The sequence below is a fragment of the Pyricularia grisea genome, chromosome I (genome assembly GCF_004355905.1).
Source record: "Pyricularia grisea strain NI907 chromosome I, whole genome shotgun sequence".
NCBI classification, from domain to species: Eukaryota; Fungi; Ascomycota; class Sordariomycetes; order Magnaporthales; family Pyriculariaceae; genus Pyricularia; species Pyricularia grisea.
In genome coordinates this window covers 5,020,991-5,044,604 of record NC_044973.1, presented here as the reverse complement: position 1 = coordinate 5,044,604, position 23,614 = coordinate 5,020,991, and the positions used below count along the sequence as shown (strand labels likewise).

Below are 23,614 nucleotides of genomic sequence, written 5' to 3'. Positions count from 1 at the left end.
TGCTTCCGCCATATGTACTACTTGTAATATGCGCCTGGCTAGGTAGGCCGGTGCGCCGCCGGCATCAGCTTTAGGGGCTATCCCCTGACAGCTCCCAGTATAATACCCAGTATATATACATAATTTGACACCCACCACTTTGCTTGTAACCCTCGCATAAGTCTTTCCGGCTGCTAAGGCTTACGCAGGGGTTAGCTTAGCGAAAACCTTACATTCCATTTAGCTGAGCTTGGTCTTCTGCGACCCGTCAGCGCTAATCCTGTACTTATCCCACTTGACAATCTGGGACCAAGGGATGATATCTTTCACCGCAACTTGTTCTTCGATGGCGTGATTGTTTTCAATGCCGTCTTCGATATAGGCCTGGTTAATATCGATAGCATTCTTTAGACCCGCCGTCTTGATGTGATAAATCCACACATCCCTGCCCTTGAAATGCCTTCCAAAATATCCAACAATCCAATTGTAATCCTTGGAGGTCGAAATGAATGGATCCTGGTTATATCCTGGCTTGCCAGGTTCCATTTTGACGTGTTGGTCATAGCTCATAGAAGAGTCCTTGGCTTCACCAAACGAGCCGCCGCGCGGGAGGAAACCGCCGTCAGCCCTAATTGTATCGGGACTGCGAGCGTCGCCCCGGTAAACCGTGGGTGGGAGGGTTGCAGCAGCAAGAGCTGCAAGCATGCAAACGTTCAGGATCTGGTATTGCATTATGTCAAGACGAACAGAAGGAGCAAGAAAGAATATGTGCTGATGAGGATTGGAAGTTGAGTTGGGATAAATGAAACAATAACAAAGTCGATATGAGTGAAATGTTAATGAAAGGTGTACAGGTGGGATGATGACTGTCAAACTATTGTGAAAAATAAAGAACAGCTTGTTTTGTTTTATAGATAGACAGATAATGGAAAGGGATCTCTGCAACGACCAGCGCGCGTTATCAGATTTATAGTCGAGGACCAGGCAAAATCCTCCCCTGCCACCGTACATACCTGCGCGGGACTTCACCGGCTTAACTGTTCGCGAGAAGCTTCGAATACCTGATTTTCTTTTTTTAGCCAAATTATTACCAAAGTCGGCAACGTCCACAGAGTCCATAACACTGCGCTACTGTGCAAAGGGAAACATGTTTACCCCTACCACTCTAATAAAGCATCGACATCGCCACTGGCTTACTTAATTTTGTTCTTCATGGAAATAGTTCCAAAAGAGGCTCTAGGGGCATAAAGTTCAAGGAAAGTACCAGGCAGCGTAGTGGGGTTCTTCACTATGTTCGTGAAAATGGGTCTCGGTGAAACAATGCGATGAAAAAGTAAAGAAATGCAGGCTTTTACAGGGGTACATGAGATGCGGAATAACCCAGTATAATTTACCAAGTTTTGCAGCAAAGATTAACTACGGGACCAAGCGAAAGTTCTCACCATCCTACTCTTCATATATCCCCGGTCCTTGACCGACCTAACTGTGCGCAATCGAGTCCAACTGCTTTCTGCATTTCACGCTTAAGCCCCGGCTGTACTAAAAATGCATACGTTGTCAAACACTTATATCACATAGCGGATTAACAGGCTGGAGCCGCAGCGGTAACTAAACCACAGTTGGTATGTAAAGCTACTATTTATATACGTAAACAAACTTATTTAATGTAGATACGTGATAATAAGGAAAGGGTAGTATGGGCCACGCTCCGGCCTAAGATTTGTTTTCTCTTCGAACAGCTATTGCTTCCACGATTGCTAATAAAATCGCATAACCTTGAAACGTAATAAAATCTTGGTTTGAATAAGTTTGAACATAAGAACCTGCAGAGTTTTCGGCTAAATCTACAGGCGCGAGGCGTATATTGCGAGCTTCGCCGTGCCTGGCCGACTATTACCCTGGGCTCGTCCCACTTAATATATAAGGCGTTGGGAAAGTTAGGCCGGGTTTAACCGCGTTAGTTTAACATGTTATTGGTTGCAGTTACTATCTTCTCCTTTAATTTAAATCTTGGTAAATAAAATGTGATATGCTAAGGTTCTTGATATATGCCTGGCTATATAACTTGAACATATATGTAATAATATATTGTTAAGTTCTGTGGATATAAGTTCCACCTTTTTTAAAGAATAACCGGTTTATTAACGGTTTGCCTATATAAACGAACTTTAAATAGTTTCTCTTAGTAAAACATTCTATTATAATAACAAGGATGAAAATTACTATTGTAAACAGTTAATATAGCGTTGTGGGCCGTGTGTGTGTTTCCGAGTTTGGTAATATCTTTGTTTAAAAAAAGTAAAATTATTATTACAATATATATTTAACGCTCCGTTAAATTAACACAGGCCCACTTATACATGTACGGTTGTGAAATACCGTTTTATTTCCCTGGTATCGTGTTAATATTCTCCCTTAGAAACGTTTTTACACGCCAGGGCTAGGTCGTCCAGTTTTATTATTAACGTTTGGTAAAGTTTACCAGGGATAGCGATTTATTAGTAAGCTACGATTTGTTATTACAGCCGAAATTTATTATTTCGGCCGCGATCGGTTATTATAACGGCGACTTTTTATTAAGAGGGCAATTTATTATTAATTTAAAAGTTTGTAACACTTATATAGGATGGAATATAAATTTAATGTACGGTTGTATTAAATTTAAAACGTATTGGAGGCTTTCAAAATGCCTCTTACTTTGCCATGAATTTATTTAGTATATACACGAATATTATTAAATATTATATAATTAAACAATTTTATATAATGGTGTCTGAGTTCTTATAAAAACTCTTACTAACTTTATTTATTATAAAGTAACGAATTGCACCCGTAATAATAAATTATAACCGCGGTTAATTTTACCAAAAGTCAAAGGTTGACCTGGGCGATACTAACGCTAGTGTATATTAATTTCGAGCCTTGAAGAACTTCCCAGGGCACATTGTTTGGAAAGTTATATAATTCTTTCATTGTTATTTTCATATTACGGCTGTTACGACCGGGGTAAAGTCAGGATAGAAGTTACTCCACTGCCGCCTTTCGACGAAGATTTTAATCTAAGGAGAGGTAAGGAAATAAAAAACCTGTTAAATTCGACGGGACGCAAATAAAAGTCATTGTTTTAATAGGTCCTTTGTCAGGAATTAGGGCACAGGTTCAAAATTTAATAGTGTCAGGATTTGAATATTACCACCTCCAGAACTTATTTGGGTTAGGAAACCAGGATTCAATGGTAGAAAAAAGGAACGGTGTATTTTATGCCTTTATATAATTTAATTTGGACGTAAATTGAGATTGAGATCAGTTTACAAAAATACCTCTGGAATTAATTACGATAATTCGCATTTACACTAACAAATAAAATATAAGCCTTACTGCCAGCCGGGGTGGGAGGAATATTCAATTCGTATGACAAATATATTTTTATACAAACCAATTTAATTTACCACGGTGGCAGGCGAAAAAAAAACCACCCCTTGTCACCGTATATATATGCGTGGGCTGTTACCAACTTAACTGTTTGTGGGGAGTTTTAAGTACCTACCGTATCGGAAATTTATTTTTTTGCACAAATCTATTACCAAAATCGGGAATATCCACAATGCCCACAACGCTGTGATAATTGTTTAGGAATGGAGATTTTTACCCCTACCACTTTAGTAAGTAGTTATATAAGAAACGAATATAAATATAGGGGTTTTTATGCAATAATGCCAAAAAAACACTGCTTCCATATTATATTTATTTATATGGGCCTTCCCGGATGTTTAACTTAGCGGGAAATTTTAAGCGCCTAGACTTTCCTTTCTGGTTAAAAGAAATACCAAGTCGGTAGAACCCACGTAATCCACTTTATTATAGCGTAAAATAAAAGGAGAGTTTTACGTTATCCATTATAAAATATATTAGCATAAATTCTTGCTAAATGGCTTACAAACACGACAGTAATTTCCTTCTGTCCTTTTTTGACAAATGTCTTTATATTTTATACATATATAATTTTAAAGCGTGGTTATTTTAAAACAGGAGCCTGCTTAATTATAATCGGGCAAGCACTATTAAAAAGCTTTGTCTGTACAGTGTACAATATATATTAACTGCGCACCACATGTTTTATTTATACAGGGGTGACCCGAGGTGTATGCCCAATTAGCACACGTGTAACATAATTTGCTTATCTTTTATATAAAACAATTTTCAATCCTAGCATTATATAAAAATGGGGTTGATAAAAGCGTTTTCGGCATTATGTAACTTTTATTTCCGGATTAAAAAGACGTAAAATCGTGATAGAAAAACGTTTTATTAAAGTCGACTTACCGGTATTTGGTCCTGGATATATTACGTAAATCGCTAACCGTAAACCTGTATACAAAATATACATAATGTCGCAGTTATCAAGTATTATATATTAGAAAATAAAGCGTATTACAAAAATATTCACCCTGTTAAAATTAAGTAGAATTATGTTGTAAAATAACCACAGGCATTTTTATGTTAATTAACATCCAAAATAAGAGTATTTTACTAATCTTAATTAGGGGGGAGCGGACGGTATATTTGTTTAATTATAAAAGCAATAACTCAAAATTAAAATATAAGCTCACAAAACCTTTTTCAAGTTTCACGATAATTTGAGATCAAGTGGATTATGTTAATATATTAAAATGGTTGATAATAAAGAAGTTATACTTACATACATAATTACTATTTCTTTTTAAATAGGTTACCTTAAAATTTCAAAAAAAGCTCACGAATTAATATTAACACAGTTGAAAAATGCCCTTTTGTAAACCGCACAGCAAAAAGGGAGAGCTATTGGGGCTGTGTAAAATCCTACCTAGCCTTTTAATAAAGCAAGATTTAAATTCAAATTAAGTACGTAATAGTAAGTTCAATTCTTATTTATAGATTTAGGTCCTCGCCTGTGTTACATCTAAGGCGCATTAGGTTTGCATTTTAAGAAACTCATAGTGGATAACTGAAAGTCAAGAATGTGGCGAGACAATGAGATGGAATTGCCCGGACTTTCGTGGAGAGAGACGGGCCATTCATTAAAGTCCGGCCGAGGGGGGCACAAGAGCTTACAAAGTGAATAGAGGGTCACGTTGGGTACCCCTGTTCCGGCACCCCCTTTTACGGCACACCAAGATTTTCAACACCAAATCTACAAACAGAATTAATTATAAAACTATGAAACGGGCAACAATTCAATCGGTTCAAGTCTCTTCTAGTTTGCTAGTCCATTCGGCGTTACTCTGAGTCCCTATTTGTTCGCTGACTCATTTTGTCATGTTCTAATATATGGAAAAATGATTGTGACAAGACAGGTGAAAGTTAGTAATCGATCAAAATGCCAACATGATGGAAGCCCATAGCTCCCAAAATCTTCGCATACATAGTGGCGGAGGTTGTTAAGAGTAAAGTCGCCTGAAACGATTAAGGCTCTCAACCATGACATGGCCCAAGCAACTGCTTCTTGATTTGTGTATACTAAATCACGTCCAGGTCATCTCGTGCCAGCTCTTTTCACCTCTAGAGCCATTCGCTAGAGAATAGCATCTTGCTCCTAAACGTTTGATGTGCTTATTTTGTCATCAACCTCGGCTTTCTCGCTGCTTGTGTCCTCCTTTATCCATGGCGTACAGCCAGAGAACTCTACGGCAGGCTGCTGCAAATTCACCATCTCGTCAAACCCAAGATTTTACAACCCCACCAGTCAGCTTGGCGACCGTGGCAAAGACGCAGAAACTGCTGAGAATCCTTTTGAGATTAGTGAATGAATGAGGCAGCGTCTGTTTAAATCCAGATGCATTTCAATCGACGACCCCGCGATGAGTTTGCGCCTCCTCGATTTTAAATTCTATTAAAGCAGCATAATCGGACCGGACCTTGTGCCCTACCGGCTGTTTTCTAGAGCTATTGGGACCGAGGGCGTATCTGCATATGGAGCACTGCGTGTACATCGCGTTGGACTTGGTTCAAATCATGTTTTATATTACGAGGTCAAGCAAGACATGCACCATTAGATGCCAACTCGATGAGCATCGGACTGTGACTTCTGGGCCCACAGAGTGTTGCTGTTTGTCTAAGTTACGGACAAGGTGTCCCCTTTTGCGGGGTCCTAGAGCTGAAAGGGACACGGGTTCCTGTTTTTGACAACTATGGAGGCGTGACCATGAATAGAAACATGAGGGTAGAGACGTGAACGGCCTGGGGACCCATTGTGCAGGTTTGTCTAGAGGTTTGGTCTTGAGTGGATCTTCATAGTCTTCGTTAGGTGCCCATGTTCCCCAGAGATCATTGCGCCTCGTGACTACATCCCCTGACGAGTCGCCAAGGGATGGGAACGGTCTCCGCCATTGACACTCTCGAAAAAGTATCACCTTCGTAGCGGGACTTAAGCCCATTCTGAGGGACAGTCCGCTCGCAAAATGCATCCAACACCTCCTTGAACCGTCTATCGTTCACATCAGCCGCTTAAACATAATTCTTTCTGCGGGGAAGAGTTTTATTGTAATACTTCACAGCTATGCCGCTCAGCTCTTCTGCCCGTACCCGTTGGTTCTTTCCCCGTAGTTGCTTGGCCGCGCCAGGGGTTAAGCCTCCAAAGCGTCGGCGGAAGGATGGTAGCGGCATTTATGTGAAACACAAATCCTCAGGAGTTAGGAAGTCAAGACCCACTACGCGTCAGCTCGCGGTACCGGTGCTAAAAGCGAGAAGAAACAAAGAAATTAAATAACAGAGAGAGTGTGGGCATTGTAATATGATCTGAGGTGAGTTGGCCTACAATAAGCTGGATTTAAGGCAAACGCTGATTGATAGTTGAGATTTAGAATAGGCAGACGACGACCAACTTTATCGGGTATGCCAGGGTGTATCTGTCAAAAAGAAAAACCATGTGTTAGTTTTACTTCAACCGTCGGTGTGACGGTGTCACTGGCATCATAATCCTTTTTTTGAATATCTCTTCTGTTAAAACAAGAAAAGAAAAAGAATTGTTAAATTGAGCCAGGATGCATTGATTAGGAACAGTTTTACAACTAAACCTTGGCCATTAATGTCCACATAACGGCGTTCCCGAAACACCCCACCGCGGCATGACCTTATTGGAGCTTCGGACGCGCTGGCGGTTTGTTTTTCTAAATTTGGTTTATGCTGAGCATGCCTGAGCTTTTATAGATCGAGTGCTGCGAGTCAAAATTTCGTGGATTTGATGTGTCAAGTCAGCTGAAAGTGAGCAATCGATCGATATTCCGATATTGTGGAGACCCAAAAGATCCGAAATCTGCTGTCGCACGCGAGGTTGTTAATACTCCAATAACAAGGCGTTGTATAAACCTGTTTCCAGATTGTAACTCATGCATCTCACAGGAGAAGGGTAAGTTCCCACGGAAAATGGCCCCCATCCACAAGTGTTCCATTTGGAAAGATGCATGTTATGGATGTTTCCTAGAACCAGTTTGAACTATTTTTTCGAACCTTTTTTTAGCTTGGCGATCTGGGTGGTTTGCGTAATCTTTGCTGTTCTCCATGGATGTTTCCACCCAGTTTGTGCTTTTTCCCATGTCAACCCGGGATTCTTACCTCCACACTGCGAGTAATGATCATCTGTTCCACAAGGTGGCACAGTGCAAAGCGCGATCGGCTATACCTACTATATTAGGTATTGAATGCGCGCGCCTCGGTTTAATCCGACAGTCCGGGCTTCTAAACCTGGTTCCTGGACGGCAGTTGCACCCCTTTTATTGAATTTACCAGCATTCACATACCAGCAGTACATTAGAACGAGGCTGTAGTTGAAGCCTTTTCCCGTCGTTCGAAGAGCTGATCCCTAACCTACCATGCAGCAGGTGCATCAGAAAACAACAAGGGCCTGCAAGCTCGGGTGGAAATAATTATTGAGTTCTATGTTTCACATTTTGAAGCAAGTTCCCATTCCATTCCTCAGTACAGAAGTCTACTTTTCAAAATATGGAGGTGCCTAAATATGGAGGTGCCTAAATTATCGTTTCTCACTCTTCTACAACTCCCGCGGCTAGGTAATATAAAGAGGAAAAAGAAAACTGCCGTAATGCAAAAGCCCCACCGGAGGAATAATGTATCACTACCTCTCAACTTCCAAAGTAACGTGCCTATAATCGATAAAGCGGCGAGCGCTTAATAATGTCTGCCGCCCGCTCCGCAACGGCGTATAGTATTGCGACGGGATGCCCGGTAAGCTGCATTGGGATAATAGACATGTCCACTACTCGTACGTTGGCCGTCCCGTAGACTTTCAGCTCTGGGTTCACGACGCCGCCGAGATCCTTGGACATCATGGATGCGGTCCCGATGTTGTGGTAGGCGAGTCCAGCTATGTATATGTGTTTCCAATGAATTAGCCAGCCGCTATTTTGCCTATCAATTGGGTCTTCTAGACCTTGCGAAGAGTCACGAAGGTCAGCGGTGGGCTCACAGGTGGTTCTAATATATTCTCTCCACTGGGCGTCCGTAGCGTTCTCTGGCAGCACGTCCGGGCTCGGCTGGATGCGCCCTGACAGCAGCCCGCTCAACGGACCCGTTTTTGGTAGCTTCGCACCCAGCTTAGCGGCCTGGGCTTGGGCCATTGTATCAAAGTCGACGAGGTTGAGCCGCGGGTCGATCCTGGGCTCGTCGATTTTGGATACGTCAGACGAGGCGAGGTGGACACTGCCGCGCGAAAAGGGGAAAAGGGTCCAGTGCGACAAGATCAACGTCCCAGTTCCAAGGGTCATGGTGACGTATTCGGTCAGCGTCGTCGTCCCATTTCCCCCCGCCGCAGCGTCCCCGAAGACCAGGTCGTGCTGAGCCCGCAGAACCGCCTCGACGGCAGTCCTGTTTAGCAGCGCGCCGGAGTCGGCCGACGCCGAAACGATCTGGTCGGCCCAGCCCGGCAGTTCGTCACGGGTGCGGTTCGCAACGTCGGCGAGGTCGCTGCCGAATATGTCGGCCGGAGTGGCCCAGGTGTTGGATATGCCGACGCCCGTCACTTCTGCGATGGTGCCATAAACAAAGCGGTTATTCCCCTGTTCTTGGAAGTTTTCACCCACCCCTGGAAGATTTACCACGATGGGTATACCCAGGTTTTTCAAAATTCTGCCTCTTTCTCGTCAGTGTCTACTTTCGTCCTTTCCAAATATTTTCCAGCGAGAGGTCTAACGCACCCTGGATTCCCGACACCGGAGCTTTCCAAAACGAGCGGTGTCCTAAGTGAACCGGCCGAGAGGATTACCTCCTTGGTGGCCGAAAGGACAACTGCCTGTCCATCCTGATCCAGGTACTCGACGCCAGTGGCAGTAATGGACGCTTCAAAGCCACTGGTTATTGTATCTCCGTCTTTCCAAACCAAACGCCAAACCGTGCCTTTAATAATTGTCAAGTTCGGTCTGTCCTCCACGGGGTACCAATACCCCCGGGCCCCGTCCCAACGGATATCCGGCGGCCCCGCCTGGGCGGTGAGCGGGTTCGTCGAGACGCCGTGGTTGTTGCCACCACCCGTGTCGAGATTCGACGGAAGCCCAAGCTCCTCCCATGCGTCGCGCACCGTCGGTGTGAGGGTCAGGTTGGAAAAGTCGTTTCCCCAGCCGGTGCGAATGGGGCCCGATACGCCGTGGAAAGCTGGATCAAAGGTTATGCCAGATTCCTGTAGCCCCGGGCCGGGGATGCTAAAGTTTTCGGCAGCTAGGGAATAAGGGTATAAATTATCCCAATTCCAGCCCGGATTGCCGAGCTTTTCCCAGGCGTCAATGTCGGCCTTGTTGCTACGTATGAACGACATAGCTGGCCATAACAACATGTACTGGTCAGATTGCCATTTCGATTTAAAAGGAAGAGATGTAGGGAGGAAAAGGTGTAGTCAACTGAGGTACGTACCGTTAATGGCGCTGGTTCCTCCGATCGCCTTGCCCTGGTGATAAGTCATCGGTTCGCTGTTTATACCGACCTGGGGAACGGTTTTATAAGCCCAATCAATTGGGGTTTCAAAGGCCGACATATTGAGATAGCTAGTGACGAGCGTGACGTCGGGGTTGTTCCGCTCGTCGCCGCCGGGCTCAATGACAGCCACGCGCACGTTCGTCTTTTCTGAAAGGCGGTTCGCGACCACCAGTCCGGAGGTGCCGCCGCCAACAATGACATAGTCAAAGACCTGGTCCTTGGCTGTGACAGTTGCCAGGCAGGAGACAGTTTGGAGGAACAAGAGAGTTGCGTAACGGAGCTTCATTGTTGATCAGTCGTCCGCGGGCTTCTTGGGATGCTCGGGAAGCAGTTGCAGTAAACAACTTGGGGTTGCTTGGCTGTTGATTTTCTGTTGTCAAAGAGTAGAACTGCCTCTATTTATTGTGCAGAATTGACCGCAGTGCTGTAACATGTGGATATAAGCACGCGTCACCACCCATCCTATGTATTGTGCAGAATCAACTGCAATCTTTTGATCTGTCGCCATAAGCACGCGTCACCTACCTCTACCGGCACAATGCATTTTGTGAACCTCTTGGGACCCTAGGCCGGGTTGAGGTGATAGGTAGGTCAAGGGCGTCGGCGCAATGGAGTTGAAGGCGTTAGTGATCTTGGCAAAATTAAAGAAAAAGGTAAGCAACCGAATGGTAAGACGGCGTAACATAAGCGGCCAAACCGACATTGATTATCGGAGTGTAGTCCGGTTAGATCTTACAAGCCGCTTGAGCTAGATTATTTGCTCCAAAATGCTGCTTCAATCATACCGAAGTCTCGGAGAAGCCGGTTGTCGGATGGTCTGTATACCGAGCGTCAGCAATCTGCTGACATTGTCACTGTCTCGGCGATTAAGGGCCGCAGACCCCCAGATACACAGAGTGATTAACCTTGAAAGGGTACCTAGTATTCTGTGTCACGTCTCCAAAATCGGGGTAAGTTACATTTGGTTTAACAAAGACACATATCAAAGTGCCAGAAGCATCTACCAAAGCCGCCTGCAGGGATATATAAATCATCAAGGCAACTGACGGCTTTTTTTTGGTTTGCCAACGTCGCCGTCTACAAAGGCCCACGATTGCTACTTCAAGAGTCGTTTTTCTATTCGTTTGTTGGCGCTCCACAATATTAGTATTAGCTACCTCGAGTTGTGCCCAACATGCACCAGCCGCCGAGCCTGGTCAAAGTGTTTATGTGTGAGCGTCGGCTCCAACTCGGACAAAATATATGCCCATAGATGCCAGTTTTAGTCACGAAGGCTGCAGAGGCAAAAATGATGACCAATAGTCGTCTTGCTGTATTTCATCCAACTGCACAGGATCATTTTGGCGCTAGATTCGAAACTACCTCGCGGCCCTCTGCCCCCTCCATCCTCGAAACTATATAAACCCCAGCTTTCCAAGCCCTCTGCCCAGATCAACCCCTCAACACGATCTGGACCTCCACATCTCCCTGGCAGTCTGGCCAATGTCCAGCCTCGGCCTCCAACCGGGATCACTTTTGGTCCTCTCCGTCGCCGCCACACATACCCCTACGGCCCCCGCTCTCCGCCCCGCCCACCTGACCGGTATCTTCCTCCCCGACGCCCGCTGCATGCCCGCGATAGCATCGAGGACCGTAGTTCCCGTGCCGGCTGCCAAAATTTATACCGCGGAAGCCATGGTGTGGCTGCATTCCCCGCCCCTTTACCACAGCGCGCCGCCAACGCCGCAACGTGTCCCCGCGCGACGTCGACAACGTGCACAAAGTCCCACACGGCCGTCCCGTCTCGCGTCGCCCAGTCGGAGCCGTAAACGTAATGTGTATGCTCTCGCCCTTGAGGACGCGCGCCATTGCCAGGAATAAGTTTGTGGAAGCGTCTGCGGTAACCGTACCTCCACCGCCGCCGCGTGGATCTTCGTCTCAGCAAGCCGGATTCGTGACAGCCGACGGAGTTGAAGCAGCGCAGGGCTGTGATGGACCAGCCGGGGTCTGCGGCGGCGAGTTCGGCCAGGACGGCTTTGGAAAAGAGCTTGGTGCAGGCGTAGGGGGTTGTTGTTGTTGTTGTTGTTGTTGTTGTTGTTGTTGTTGTTGTTGTTGTTGTTGTTGTTGTTGTTGTTGCTTGGGGCAGTGGTGGTGCCGACGCTGTTAGTTGCTCTGCATGTGTGAGCGGATCCTCATCCAATGGCTTGCCTGTGCTCGCTGCTATTCCATATATAGCTGTGGTCGAGGGAAAGACGAAATGCATAACGTTATGGGTTTGGAGAATAGCGAGGAGCTCTATCAGGCCCGACACAATTTATCGTAGTATGCTAGCCGATTTGCGATGGATTCCGCGACTGCCTTGAATGCTGCAAAGTGTATCACTCCGGTGATGTGCTAGGCGGTTGCAGGTGAGGCTGCTGGTTCTGGCTATCCTCCTCAACCGGAAGAGACGTGAGGCTGGCACGATTAGAATTTTGTAAATACGTCGTGGTGTCGTAGTATCTCATCAGTTCTGCCGTAAGGGGACTGTGTGGTAGTCGAGCTGGTGGGAATACAGAGACGGGTTGCGCTGTCCGGCCGCATCGTCGTATTCCCTGGCGAGTTTTTCGATCCTGTCAAGGGCTGAAACATGGAAATTGCTGAGGTCGTCAACAATGGCGACGTTGTAGCCCTCTTTGAGCAACTTCAGCCTGGTGTGAGAGTCGATGTATCCCAGACCACGAATTACTCAGATGCAGTCTTCAGGGCCTTGATGATTGTGGCCGAGCACCACGAGATCAATGTAAGTCGGCCAGCAAGAAGAAGCCGCTTTCAAGTCCGAGCAACTTCTGGGAGGGGCCGGAGGGCTTGATGATGTCAAGGAAGATGGTGATTAGTTAGATGATTGTAATTCGTGTAATTGGGCCATGATTATGGTAGCGGCTGCTAAATTTTCTATTCCTCGCCTTTGCACTTGCGGTTGAAAGCACTTAGTTCGTTCCATTGCATTGGGCTCAACCGCAGTAATTACAAGCTGTTGATATGTCATCCACAAATGGTGTACGTGAGCGTTTATCTCAATGGGTGGCGTATCTCGGGAAATAACGGAGTCGGCTCTTTATATCTTTCTTTACGTGGTACGTGATAACCCCTATAGGTACTCACGATACCCTATTTCCACACTTGCGGGTGCATGAAAGCCCCCATTGATACCAAGGCGGAATTGTGTCTTTAAATTGCTCATTCTGACGACGGGATAGGCGTATTTGATAACCGCAACGAAACGTTGAGACCCGACACAATGGAACGCTTTACAGCGCCTTTCATCTCAACAATATCAGGACAAGTCAAGTCACATAACTACCATGCAACACCATCACCGTCATAATTACTATAATCATTTGCGCCACTATACACGCCACCCTTTGGACCCTGTAAAAACAACAGTGAGAACTGGAGTGAGCTCCGGTTGGGTTGAATGTTCGCCCGCGCATGCGTGCAATGCAATCGATTATATAAAAATTGCTTTGGGTTTATTTTCACACCGGCCAGCCTGTTGGAAAAAGAGGCATTCCATCGAGAAAGAAAAAAATGGTCTGTCAGCGGTAAATAACCTTCCAGTCCATATATCAATAGGCTCGGTAGGCGGTGTGATTTAGAATTTCTTTAGGTAACTTTACACCAAGTAGCTTCACTTGGGGTATGGAGAGACTTGGGCTGTACGCAAGTCGCGGTAGCTGAAGGTGACGTAAGCAAGCCTTTTAATATCAGGACCATCGAAATTTGATGATTGTGATTGCTGAATGACGAAAGATTCCGATAGCTAGTCTGAAATTCTAGTAATGGTCCATGTCAAGACCCGCGGAATACGCATATTCATTCCCAAAACCTTAACCTTAAAATGGTTACTTTGAAGACCTTCTGGACCTCAAATGCCGCCTCACTTGAGTCGTGGTGAAATGTTACGTGATGCGCATGCTCATGTGGTGTTCCCAGCATACTGACTTTTTATTGCCACACTTATCTCCTCATAAACATAGTGTCACATTATTGTGTCCAGTACCCTTATCATCGGAAGATGTGGTCCGATTGAGAAGGAGGACCTACAGCCGACATGCCTATAGTATTGGGACGATCCAGCTTCACTATAGGCGGAGATTCAAATTTCTTGGCTCGAAAAAAGTTCCGTCGGTTGGGACTGAACTGGTCAGAGACGAGATGGGACGAAGGCAGAATGGAAAACAAACTTTTCACAAGCACAAGGTACTGGGCCTAAAAGAAGCTAGATGCCGGTGCTGCGTTGTTAGTAGGCCTAAATCCATAAAATCAGATCGAGGTAGCTACATTGATCAAAACCGCATACGTAGCCAAACACTTGAAGGTACCACTGGGCCTTTGCAATGTCCAACTCGTCGTATGCCAAAGGTCATAAGTCCTCTAAGGAACAGTTGAACGATGAGAATAAAATAATAGAGACGCTTAGAGACGGCACCGACACCAAGGGGAAAGCCAAAGAAATCGATCCGAGCACCAGTGTTATCGACAATGTCGACCGAGGACCAGAAAAATCGGAGGAGCATTCTACAGTCCTTGTTGTCTTGACCATCGGGATCTGCCTCGTTGCGTTCGCAGTGAGCTTGGACAACACAATCCTGGGTACGTTTAAATCATTTACCTTGTCCTGCCAACCTGCAACTAACTTGCCCCAAAATGAAAAAAAAAAAACCCCAGCAACCGCAATACCACGCATCACCGCCGAGTTCGACACCCTCGACAACGCAGCATGGTACCGCAGCGCCTCCTTCGTCGCCTCGGCCGGCCTCCAGCTCCCGCTCGCCAAGCTCTACACCTACTTTGACGCAAAGTGGACGTACCTCGCCAGCCTCACCGTCTTCGAGCTCGGCTGCGTCATATGCGCAGTGGCAACCAACCCCGACATCTTCATCGCGGGCCGTGCCGTGTCGGGTGCGGGTGCGGCAGGGTTATACCCAGGCGTGGTGAACATTCTTGGACTGGCCGCGTCCGCAAAATTACGTCCCGTGCTGTTTGCCGTCGTTACGGGGGCCGTTGGGGTCGCGTCGCTGGTCGGTCCGCCAGTGGGTGGCATTTTCACCGACTCGTCAAGGATGACGTGGAGATGGTGTTTTTGGGTCAACCTGCCCATTGGAGGTGTTGCTGGTGCAATCGTTTTGCTGGCCCTCCGTCCACCACGGTTGAACCTGTGGAAAAAGACCGATACAGGCAGCAGCGACGGCAAAGCTCAACTGTCAGCAAAACAGCCCCTGGAACAAACCCAGCCGCTCACACAAAAGCTCCTAAAACTAGACCCGGTGGGCACGATATTCCTATCCGGAGCAACCGTCAGCCTCCTCCTCGCCCTGCAATGGGGCGGCACCAGCTACTACTGGACCGACAAGCCAGTCTGGGGCTGCCTAGCCGCCGCCGGGCTGCTATTGTCCTCTTTCGCCTTTGTGCAGCGCTACTTCCGCGACCCAGCCTCCGCCTCCATCCCGCCCGGCCTCTTCCGCTGCCGCACCGTCCTGACCTCCGCCCTCCTGGCCACAACCCTATCCGCCGCGCTGCTCGCGCACGTCTTCCTCCTCCCCTTTTACTTCCAAGCCGTGCGCGGCACGACGGCAACCGGCTCCGGCCTGCGCATGCTGGCGTACCTCGGCGCGGCGGCGCTGGGCGGCGTCGTGTTTGGCGCAGCCGTGGCGAGCGGCCGGGTCGGGCGGCGGTATGGGGTGTGCGCATTCGTCGCGACGGGGCTGTTCGTCGTCGGCGCGGGCTTGCTGCACACGCTTGGCGTCGACACGCCGCCCGGCACGGCGGCGGCGTACCAGGTGGTGGCGGGCGTCGCGGTCGGCGTCGCGTGGCAGGTGCCGTTCGTGGCGGTGCAGCAGCAGCAGCGGGCGGGGGAGCTCGGGGTGGGCGGGCACGGTGTCGCGAATGCGTTGATCGCCTGTGCCAATTCGTTCGGGGCTGCTCTGGGTATCTTCGTGGTTCAGAACATATTCTTGGGGACGCTGGCGAGTGGGTTGGGGGACGTTGCTGGCTTGACAACTGAACATGTCGATGCGATCCTCCGCGCGGGCAGGCTGCCGGGTATGAGGGATCCCGTGTTTATGAATCCTCTGTTGTTGCATGAGGTCGTGGCGGCTTTTGCCGCTGCTGTCGATGCCGCATTTGTCTTTCCTGTCGTCGCTGGTGTGTTTGCCTTCTTGGCTAGTCTCATCTTGCTGTGGTGATGGGAGAAAGCTGCCGACATGGGGGTAACTGTGGGGATTTGCGACTATTAGGTTAGGAAAGGCTGTAGTATACATTCCTTTCTTTCTTTGTATTACATTGATCGCTTAGAATAGACACAGCCTCTCCTTCCATCTGAGAATCCCAGGATGGACTGAGGTTGATCCAGTGCTCAAGGCTCAAGCAAAAGTTCCAACTCATCCTCCTCGTCAATTGCATACACCGTGGAGTTATCATATGCTGTAGCCTGTCAGACTTTCGTCTACCAGCCTAATGTGGAAGCTTATAAAGACATAAACTGTAGGACTACTTGTGAATTGAAAATCCTGAGCAAAGTTTTCGGCCAACAGACAGAGTCTCTGGTCACTGAGGATTTGCTGAAGGTGTACAATACGTTCACATCGCCAGATATCATTACTTTGTCACAGATTTCAAAGATTAGAAAGCAAATCAGGGCTATCATGCTCAGAGAAGGCTGGAAAATATTATGTTCAGTTCGACCAACATGTGCAACTGAGTGTCGTCAGGACCGGGAGCTTTTTCGCCTGTTCATTAGTCGCCCGTCAGTCACAGCCTATGAGATTAACCTTTCTCATCCCAGCTTCAATGCTTCATTTTCACGTTCGTCTCCTTGTTGCACGAGCCCCAGCAGAAGTGGACATGGACATCTCTGAAAAAAGTATCCCAATGCGAAGCGTGTTGTTTTGGTTGCATATGTTGTAATCTCTTCCCGGTTGTCATGACCGGTACCATGCCAATGGGATTTCACAATACCAGGATTCTACCTCCGGATCAGGCTCACCCAGCCGGCCTGCTGCGTTTTTATTTTATGCATAAAAACAGAAAGAGGAGCAAACAAGCAGGGCCTTAGTCCTCTGCGTAAAGAGTCCAATTTCGCACGTCGTCTGAACACGAGACGCCCAACGGTTCCTTTTCGACTGTAGCGGTACCTTCTGCACAAGTAAAGTTACTGTCGCAATCCCAAGGCAACAAGGAATAACCTATCTCTTGACTTTTGTCGTTAGACGGCTGTTATCAGCAGGTCAAGGTACAATATCCCTGGATTGGTTATAGGGACGGGGGCCTTTCAGCCTCGCTCAAGAAGTAGAGTTGAATGTCCATTTCCCAAGTGAAACCCTCGGTTTCTGTGGTTTCCTCCTGGGTACTGGGAAGTGGGTTTAGCGTAGCATTGGGCACCGATTGATCCCACGAACTCCTCAGTTTGCGGGGTAAAATATAGTTGATAGCTTATTACAGAATATTTGTGGGTTTTTAAAAGTGAAACAAAGGAGCAACGATGTTGTGTAGTTGAAAAGTAGCTTAACGCGGTTGTTGTTTCGAACAAGTACTTTCATGCGGGTCCTCGAGCCGGAGCAACAGAGCAATTCACATTCAACTCCATGTTTCCCACCCACACAGCAGTCGCTTGCAGCATGGCAATCATTTGACTGTAGCTCAAGTCCTTGGAAGTGGCGGGTTTGAAACATATTTTTGTTAGTCAAGCCAGGGGATGTGACAGCTCGAAGATATCCTGAAAAGGGAACACACTGAGAACCAATGGCAACTGATACGGGGGTGTAACTTCACTCTCGGGAACGAATCCCGCAGATCATCAGCAGTTATTGACTTCGCTCAAGCTGTATAGGTACCAACGGATGTCCGAGGCAGGAAGACAGGTTCCCCTGGGGCATAGAAAAATAAAAACAACAAACAAAACCAACATTTCGAGTCAATTCGCCAACTTATTTTGTATGTAGTTTCTCCGGAGATGTTCAAGCCAACTCAAAACTTTGCAACTTTAACACTGTACGGGATGAACTGGCTCCACCAACCTTGATCCCCTCCACTCCTTGATATTAACAACTACGGCGTACAGGTACATACCTTACCCCTACTCTACAGAGTACAAAGTACAGAGGCCTGTACAGCAAGGTGATCGAGCTAGCTAGTGACCAATATCCATCCATAAAAATACAAGATCATCTGACTTTTGGGTTGCCAAGAAAACCAGTGGAAATCCGATGCTTACGATCCCGAGGAGACTGACTGCTGGAGATGTGAAACGAAACACTCAGTGTAGCGCTTTAAGGGGCACCGTTGGGAGTTGTTTCAATTGTGAATCTTTATATGGTGACTTAGGATAAGTCAGTACAACTTTTTACGTTGCTTTTTAATCTTATCAAGTTATGTATCTGCTTTCCTTTTCTCATTTGCACACCATCTTCAAAAATGGTTCATGTCCAGCAGAAAACGCCGAACAAGGCTTTCGAATTTTGTTCGCTCAATCACGGCACCAAAACTGTAGAAAGACAATAGTTAGTCAGCAGGTCAGGGAGATCAAAGGGTGTACAGTCAGGTAATATAGTTAAAAATAGCCAGAGAGACGTAAAAAATGGCAGATTCGCACGCACCCATGACACTTGACAGCATCCCTAAGCTTGCTTGCAAACTTGCTCAGCACCCCGACCTCGAGCCCGTCAAATTGCGGCCGCGACCGGATGTAGTGCCAGGCCTGCACGGGCGTGACTTCGTGGTCCGAGTCGACAAGCTCGCCCGACAGGTTAAGTAAGTTGTCCATGACGGCGGTCGGCACATCCTGGCACATCATTCCGCAAGCGGGCTGGGACGGTGACTGGGCTGGCCACGATGACGTCGACGATGGGTTGCTGAAGTTGAATGCGTTACCTTGACCGTTGCCATTGTTGCTACCTGTCGAAGCCGTGATAAGGCAGGATGAGACAGTGAGGGCGTGGCCGTCGGGCTCGTCGGGTTTGGTCGGGTCGCCATGTAGATGGTCTAGACATGGTCGCTCAATTCTGTGCGGGTTTGCGGGGTTAGCCTCTGGTCTGACTCTTCCATGTTCAGAATAGCGAGTCTATATCATGTGACCTACGTCAAGACAAAGTCCATGCCGGCTCCCACAAGGTCTACATCGCACACACGAACGCCCGGAGCGGGTAGAGGAGCACCAGCAGGATCCCAACCGCCCAGACACACGTCGGACGTGCCGCTGCTATTCGGGGAGGAATGATTGCCGTGCTTATGTTGATGCTGGTTCAGTCGCTGCTGAATCGAGAGGGGATCCTGCGGCGGGCTGGAGACGACGCCACTCTGGTGTGAAAATGGAGAGCAGCGGTCAGACTCGGTGCCAAATGCGCTTGACTGTCCACTCGACTCTGTTTCTAGTTTGATTGCGTTCCGGGTTAGATTAAAAGCAACATGCTTACGGAAAGAAACAGATAAAGGCTGTGCCGCTGTTCGAGACGGTGGGATTGAAATCGACAAACCATCAAACTCTAACAACAACGATGAGACAAAAGGAATTCCGGGCTGGAAGGGTAGGGTAAGGCATAGGATATATCGGTGCATTACCGTATACGTTGCCATATGGTGATATAAATCCACCTGGCGACCCGATATCCGACCCACCCGGCGGCACGTACAGACCAGTCTGGCGCATCACTGTTGTGCACGACTGCAGGGTATTACGTAGCTGTTCAACCTGACGCATTAGATGAGCCTCGTTGCTCCTAACCCTCGAGAGCTCATTCTCGAGTGACCTGACATATCTGGTCTTGCGGTCACGGTAGGTCCTAGTGTGTGGTTAGCTTCAGCAAATGGAAAGGCAAGCTGAACAAAACCTGTGCCGGCTGCGTATCATCCATTTCCCACTGTTTGGTTTTTTGGAAACGGAATCAAAATGCATGGCAAGCAAAAAATAAGGTAACTAAGCTCAATGTTGAGATGACGTGGCGAACCGATCCGTGCGTCCCTTTGCGGGGTGGATGGGAGAGGGTCTTTGCTTACTTCTGGGCATCCCGGAGTTGATCGCGGCGGCGCTGGGCGCGATCTTGCTTGCTCTCTACAGAAGGGGAAAAAGATCAGGTGGTACGTTTGGTTAGTTATGAGGTCGATCAGCGATAAGATTATGGTGGATCGGCGCAGTCACATTAAATGGAAAGGTAGCACTGTATGCAAAATGAATAGAAAATAGAATGAACAAGACTTACCTTCAGGCTTGAAGATGCGGAAAATGTGGCTCGCCATTGCGACCTAGGATTGCTTGAGAGTGGGGGATCTTTTTGTTTTTCGGATGAGATGGAGTTTCAATCGGACCAATAGAAGACAAAAACGGGTAGTCGATATATAAACGAAACCCGAACGGAGAAATAAGATCAAAGTCAATTCTTTTTTTTCCCCTCTCTATAGAATCCGGGGCTTGAATTCTTTTTATTGGTTAAGAAAGCGAGCGCGAATCAGCCCGTGAGTTGCAATGGAATTGAAGAGGGTAGAAACAACTCAAAGACGTAGGTAAGGGAGCCGCCACCCACCACCCCCCCCGGTTGCACGATTTATTTTGTTTGCAGTTTAGTTCCAGAGGTCACGTGTGGCTGTGGATACCCCAGACGTAATGTCGAGTTAGCTTACAATAGTAAGCGCGGCAGGTTGTTGCCGTGGCAAGTGGGTTGCAAAATAACAGGGACCACAAAATGTTAGAGGTACTGCATCAAAGCCCTGGAAATATGCCTGAACTTCCTGTTCTCAACCTCGTGCAATTCATTAAAACCTTTTAACTATTGGCTTTTATGAATTGTAAGTAACTTTTCGGTGCATTTTAACCCATCTGTATTTTCCCTAGTTAATACCTTGCTTTGTCGTGATTTTATATGCTCGTGTTGTTTGCGGTCGCTGTAATTTCGCAACCAACTTGCGTGGGTAGGGTTCAGTCCATCTAATCATGGTCTGTTTCAGGCTTAATTTTTACCAACGCGGACATCTGACAGGGGTTTGTCTGATGAGAATATCAGGATTTCCTAATCGGGACATGTTTTGATGATGCTAGCACCACATGAAAAAAAGGTGGATCATGTCCCGCGCCTCCTGTCTGAGGATCGTCATACGCGTTAAACCCCACCAGCGTAATCAAAATTTCCTATTTGGGACGTGGAAATATCATCAATGTCCATGGGAACGCAGCATCAGTCCGCGTTTTTCTCGGTTGCCGCCGAATTTTAAGGTAGATTTAATGTGTGTATAAAGTCCTCAGTTTGCACACTTCTGTCGGGAAATCCAAATTCTTGCAAATCAGCACGACGCTCTAAGCTTACTTGACTCTTTACCTTCTCTCTGACTGCTTCCAAGTCCGTCGTTGGCATATTGTTTCCATTCCTTTTGAATACAGCGCCATTCCTCTTTCCCTCCAGTCAGTTCCAAACAGAAACCATCACTCCTAATCTCAATCACATCATGCTTACTTCAACAACCCTCCTCCTCGCTCTTGTGGCACAGGTCCTCGCGCACCCTGCCCAGAACCGTTGCGCGGGCGGTGGCGGCGTTAAGGGCGGCAAGGCCATCTACATTCTCTCCAACGAAAAGGACAATGCGGTGGTCGCTATGCCCATTGACAAGGATGGTAAACTGGGCCAGGGGGTCAGCACTGCTACCGGTGGTGAGGGAGCCAATGCCGTCGACGGCAATGGCCAACCCGCGGGCCCCGATGCACTATTCAGCCAGTCTGCTCTCACTGTCACCGGCATGGTAAGAAGACTTTGTCAAAAATCCATCGCAATGCTACACCGAACATCTCATGACTGATACTGACCTTCTTTCAACAGAACCTCTTCGCCGTCAACCCGGGCTCCAACACTCTTACCATGTTCGCCATCGACCCCACAGACCCGACCAGGCTCACCATGATCGGCAAGCCCACCACCATCCCCGGCGAGTTTCCCGTCACCGTCGCCGCTTCCAACAAGAACGAGGTGGCCTGCGTCGGTACTTCTGGCGCCAAGGCCGGCATCTCGTGCGCATCCTTCTCCGACAAGGGCCTCGGCGAGATGGACGCCCTCCGCGTCTTCGACCTCGGCCAGACCACACCCCCCAAGGGCCCCACCAACACCGTCTCGCAGGTCTTCTTCTCCCGCGACCAAAAGACCCTCTTCTCCACCGTCAAGGGCGACCCTTCGACCAAGAAGGAAGGCTTCATCGCTTCTTTCCCCGTCTCCGCCGCCAAGGTCGACTCCAACCTCACCAAGGCTACCCCCGAGGGCACCGCCGTGCTCTTTGGCGCCACCACCATCCCCGGCAGCAAGGACCTGTTTGTGACCGACGCGTCCTTTGGCGCCGTCGTCCTCGGCCTGGACCAAAAGAACCAGACCTTCTCGACCGTCAAGGGCAAGGGTGAGATCCAGGGACAAAAGGCCACCTGCTGGGCTGCCTTCAGCCCGGCCACCCGGACTGTGTTCGTCACCGACGTCGCCATCAACCGCCTGGTCGAGATGTCGACCGAGGACGCCAAAGTCCTCAACACGGCCGAGCTCACCAACGGCGACCCCGGCCTCATCGACCTCCAGGCCGCCGGCAAGTTTGTCTACGCCCTCAGCCCCGGCAACGACACCACTCCTGCTGCTGTTACCGTCGTCGACACAATGACCAGACAGCAGGTGCAGCATATGCAGATGGATGCGAAGCTTGCGGGCAAGAGCTCGATGGGCATGGCTCTGTTGAAGTAATTGAATCATCTTGATTGATTTCTTTTTAGAATTCAGGTTGGAAGGTTTTCTTTTGTGGGATAAATGATTTGCTGTTTTTCTTTTTTTTTTTTTTTGTTCTTTATGACTGCTTAAGTTAAGCTATTTTATACCCATAGCTGGTGTCGAAAATTGTAATGCAACATCAAATTTCTTTTCTTCTCAAATGGCAAGACACAAACCCCGTGGTTTGTCTGTAGAACAACCTAGGTTTTGCGTCTCCTTTGGGCTCCATGAGTGTCTGAACCCTGAAACCCGCTGATAAATCATGCTTCTCTTCATTGGTCCCCACCATTGATGAGCCTGTAGCCCTTGGCCTTGATCCGAGCAACTTCAGGGTCTGGCATCGCCCCGTTTTCGCAACGACGCACTCCTTCGGCCTACACAGTATCATTATCTTTTCTTCAGTTACTGTCTGCCATAGTCAGTGACGTATTCCTCTCAGTCTTTTAATACTTCCAATTCAAATACTGAAACTCCGTCAGCTAATTTATATCCTTTACTATAAACAAGGACCTCGGTAGGGCGGGGACTGCGCGCCAATGCACGAACAGCACCTCAAGGGGTATTGATAGAATGTTGGTCTCTACACCAAGTAGTATCCCTGAGGCTTTCGGCATCCTTTCTCTAAATTAAGAAAGTAATTTTCCATTGCCAATGCTGTGAGTAAAGTGCATCTCCTGATGCACCTAAGCGAAAGCCTATAGTTTAGGCTCAATACTAGTTATGTTGTGCTTTCATAATATAAGGGTTCGATCCCCTGAAATAGCCTGTGTCTGAATCCAATTATAACCAGGGAATGCCTCCCTGCCGAACGCGTATATGCTCAATTGAACCATCTGTCAAACCCTTTGCTTATCAATATTGCCATGAACGTATCGTTTATCGTTCCCTAGGGAGCAAACTGCCAACGAATTCCAAGCTCCTCAGCAGGTTGCAAA

At 47.8% G+C, this 23,614-nt stretch overlaps 8 protein-coding genes across 8 annotated transcripts; 4 read left to right on the top strand and 4 right to left on the bottom strand.

Moving 5' to 3' along the window:
- Positions 1-219: 219 nt before the first annotated feature.
- PgNI_06544 (uncharacterized protein) lies at positions 220-711 on the bottom strand (the record flags this gene model as incomplete). Its single annotated transcript, XM_031126567.1, has 1 exon — positions 220-711. One exon carries the CDS (start codon positions 709-711, stop codon positions 220-222), a length of 492 nt encoding a protein of 163 aa, XP_030982593.1.
- Positions 712-7,914: 7,203 nt separating this feature from the next.
- PgNI_06543 (uncharacterized protein) lies at positions 7,915-10,281 on the bottom strand. The gene is made up of 4 exons (XM_031126566.1): positions 9,877-10,281; positions 9,168-9,783; positions 8,441-9,099; positions 7,915-8,338 (listed from the first exon to the last, which is right to left on the bottom strand). The coding sequence occupies exons 1-4, from the start codon at positions 10,223-10,225 to the stop codon at positions 8,118-8,120; spliced, it is 1,845 nt and encodes a 614-aa protein (XP_030982592.1). The 5' UTR covers positions 10,226-10,281; the 3' UTR covers positions 7,915-8,117.
- A 1,140-nt stretch (positions 10,282-11,421) lies between these two features.
- PgNI_06542 (uncharacterized protein) lies at positions 11,422-11,747 on the top strand (the record flags this gene model as incomplete). Its single annotated transcript, XM_031126565.1, has 2 exons — positions 11,422-11,616; positions 11,649-11,747. The coding sequence occupies 2 exons, from the start codon at positions 11,422-11,424 to the stop codon at positions 11,745-11,747; spliced, it is 294 nt and encodes a 97-aa protein (XP_030982590.1).
- Positions 11,449-12,181, bottom strand: PgNI_06541 (uncharacterized protein; the record flags this gene model as incomplete). Its single annotated transcript, XM_031126564.1, has 2 exons — positions 11,449-11,543; positions 11,644-12,181. The coding sequence occupies 2 exons, from the start codon at positions 12,179-12,181 to the stop codon at positions 11,449-11,451; spliced, it is 633 nt and encodes a 210-aa protein (XP_030982588.1).
- Positions 12,182-12,547: 366 nt separating this feature from the next.
- On the top strand, positions 12,548-12,794 carry PgNI_06540 (uncharacterized protein; the record flags this gene model as incomplete). Its single annotated transcript, XM_031126563.1, is given in 2 exon segments — positions 12,548-12,700; positions 12,714-12,794. 2 exon segments carry the CDS (start codon positions 12,548-12,550, stop codon positions 12,792-12,794), a joined length of 234 nt encoding a protein of 77 aa, XP_030982586.1.
- Positions 12,795-14,297: 1,503 nt separating this feature from the next.
- Positions 14,298-16,145, top strand: PgNI_06539 (uncharacterized protein; the record flags this gene model as incomplete). The annotated part of the gene is made up of 2 exons (XM_031126562.1): positions 14,298-14,553; positions 14,629-16,145. The coding sequence occupies 2 exons, from the start codon at positions 14,298-14,300 to the stop codon at positions 16,143-16,145; spliced, it is 1,773 nt and encodes a 590-aa protein (XP_030983253.1).
- A 1,875-nt stretch (positions 16,146-18,020) lies between these two features.
- Positions 18,021-20,409, bottom strand: PgNI_06538 (uncharacterized protein). The gene is made up of 6 exons (XM_031126561.1): positions 20,154-20,409; positions 19,951-20,005; positions 19,516-19,736; positions 19,037-19,325; positions 18,555-18,959; positions 18,021-18,442 (listed from the first exon to the last, which is right to left on the bottom strand). The coding sequence occupies exons 1-6, from the start codon at positions 20,188-20,190 to the stop codon at positions 18,367-18,369; spliced, it is 1,083 nt and encodes a 360-aa protein (XP_030982312.1). The 5' UTR covers positions 20,191-20,409; the 3' UTR covers positions 18,021-18,366.
- Positions 20,410-21,235: 826 nt separating this feature from the next.
- Positions 21,236-22,817, top strand: PgNI_06537 (uncharacterized protein). Its single transcript, XM_031126560.1, has 2 exons — positions 21,236-21,681; positions 21,759-22,817. Exons 1-2 carry the CDS (start codon positions 21,391-21,393, stop codon positions 22,653-22,655), a joined length of 1,188 nt encoding a protein of 395 aa, XP_030982530.1. The 5' UTR covers positions 21,236-21,390; the 3' UTR covers positions 22,656-22,817.
- Positions 22,818-23,614: the final 797 nt, after the last annotated feature.

Excerpts from the sequence above, each read along its gene's own strand:
- PgNI_06543 (XM_031126566.1), bottom strand. The coding sequence starts at position 10,225 with ATGAAGCTCCGTTACGCAACTCTCTTGTTCCTCCAAACTGTCTCCTGC. Across the intron at positions 9,784-9,876 it reads AGGAACCAGCGCCATTAACG|CTATGTCGTTCATACGTAGC; the intron begins GTACGTACCTCA and ends TGTTATGGCCAG. Across the intron at positions 9,100-9,167 it reads TCCGGTGTCGGGAATCCAGG|AATTTTGAAAAACCTGGGTA; the intron begins GTGCGTTAGACC and ends AGAAAGAGGCAG.
- PgNI_06538 (XM_031126561.1), bottom strand. The coding sequence starts at position 20,190 with ATGGCGAGCCACATTTTCCGCATCTTCAAGCCTGAAG. Across the intron at positions 19,737-19,950 it reads CAACTCCGGGATGCCCAGAA|GACCTACCGTGACCGCAAGA; the intron begins GTAAGCAAAGAC and ends ACCACACACTAG. Across the intron at positions 18,960-19,036 it reads GGCATGGACTTTGTCTTGAC|AATTGAGCGACCATGTCTAG; the intron begins GTAGGTCACATG and ends AAACCCGCACAG.
- PgNI_06537 (XM_031126560.1), top strand. The coding sequence starts at position 21,391 with ATGCTTACTTCAACAACCCTCCTCCTCGCTCTTGTGGCACAGGTCCTC. Across the intron at positions 21,682-21,758 it reads CTCTCACTGTCACCGGCATG|AACCTCTTCGCCGTCAACCC; the intron begins GTAAGAAGACTT and ends TTCTTTCAACAG.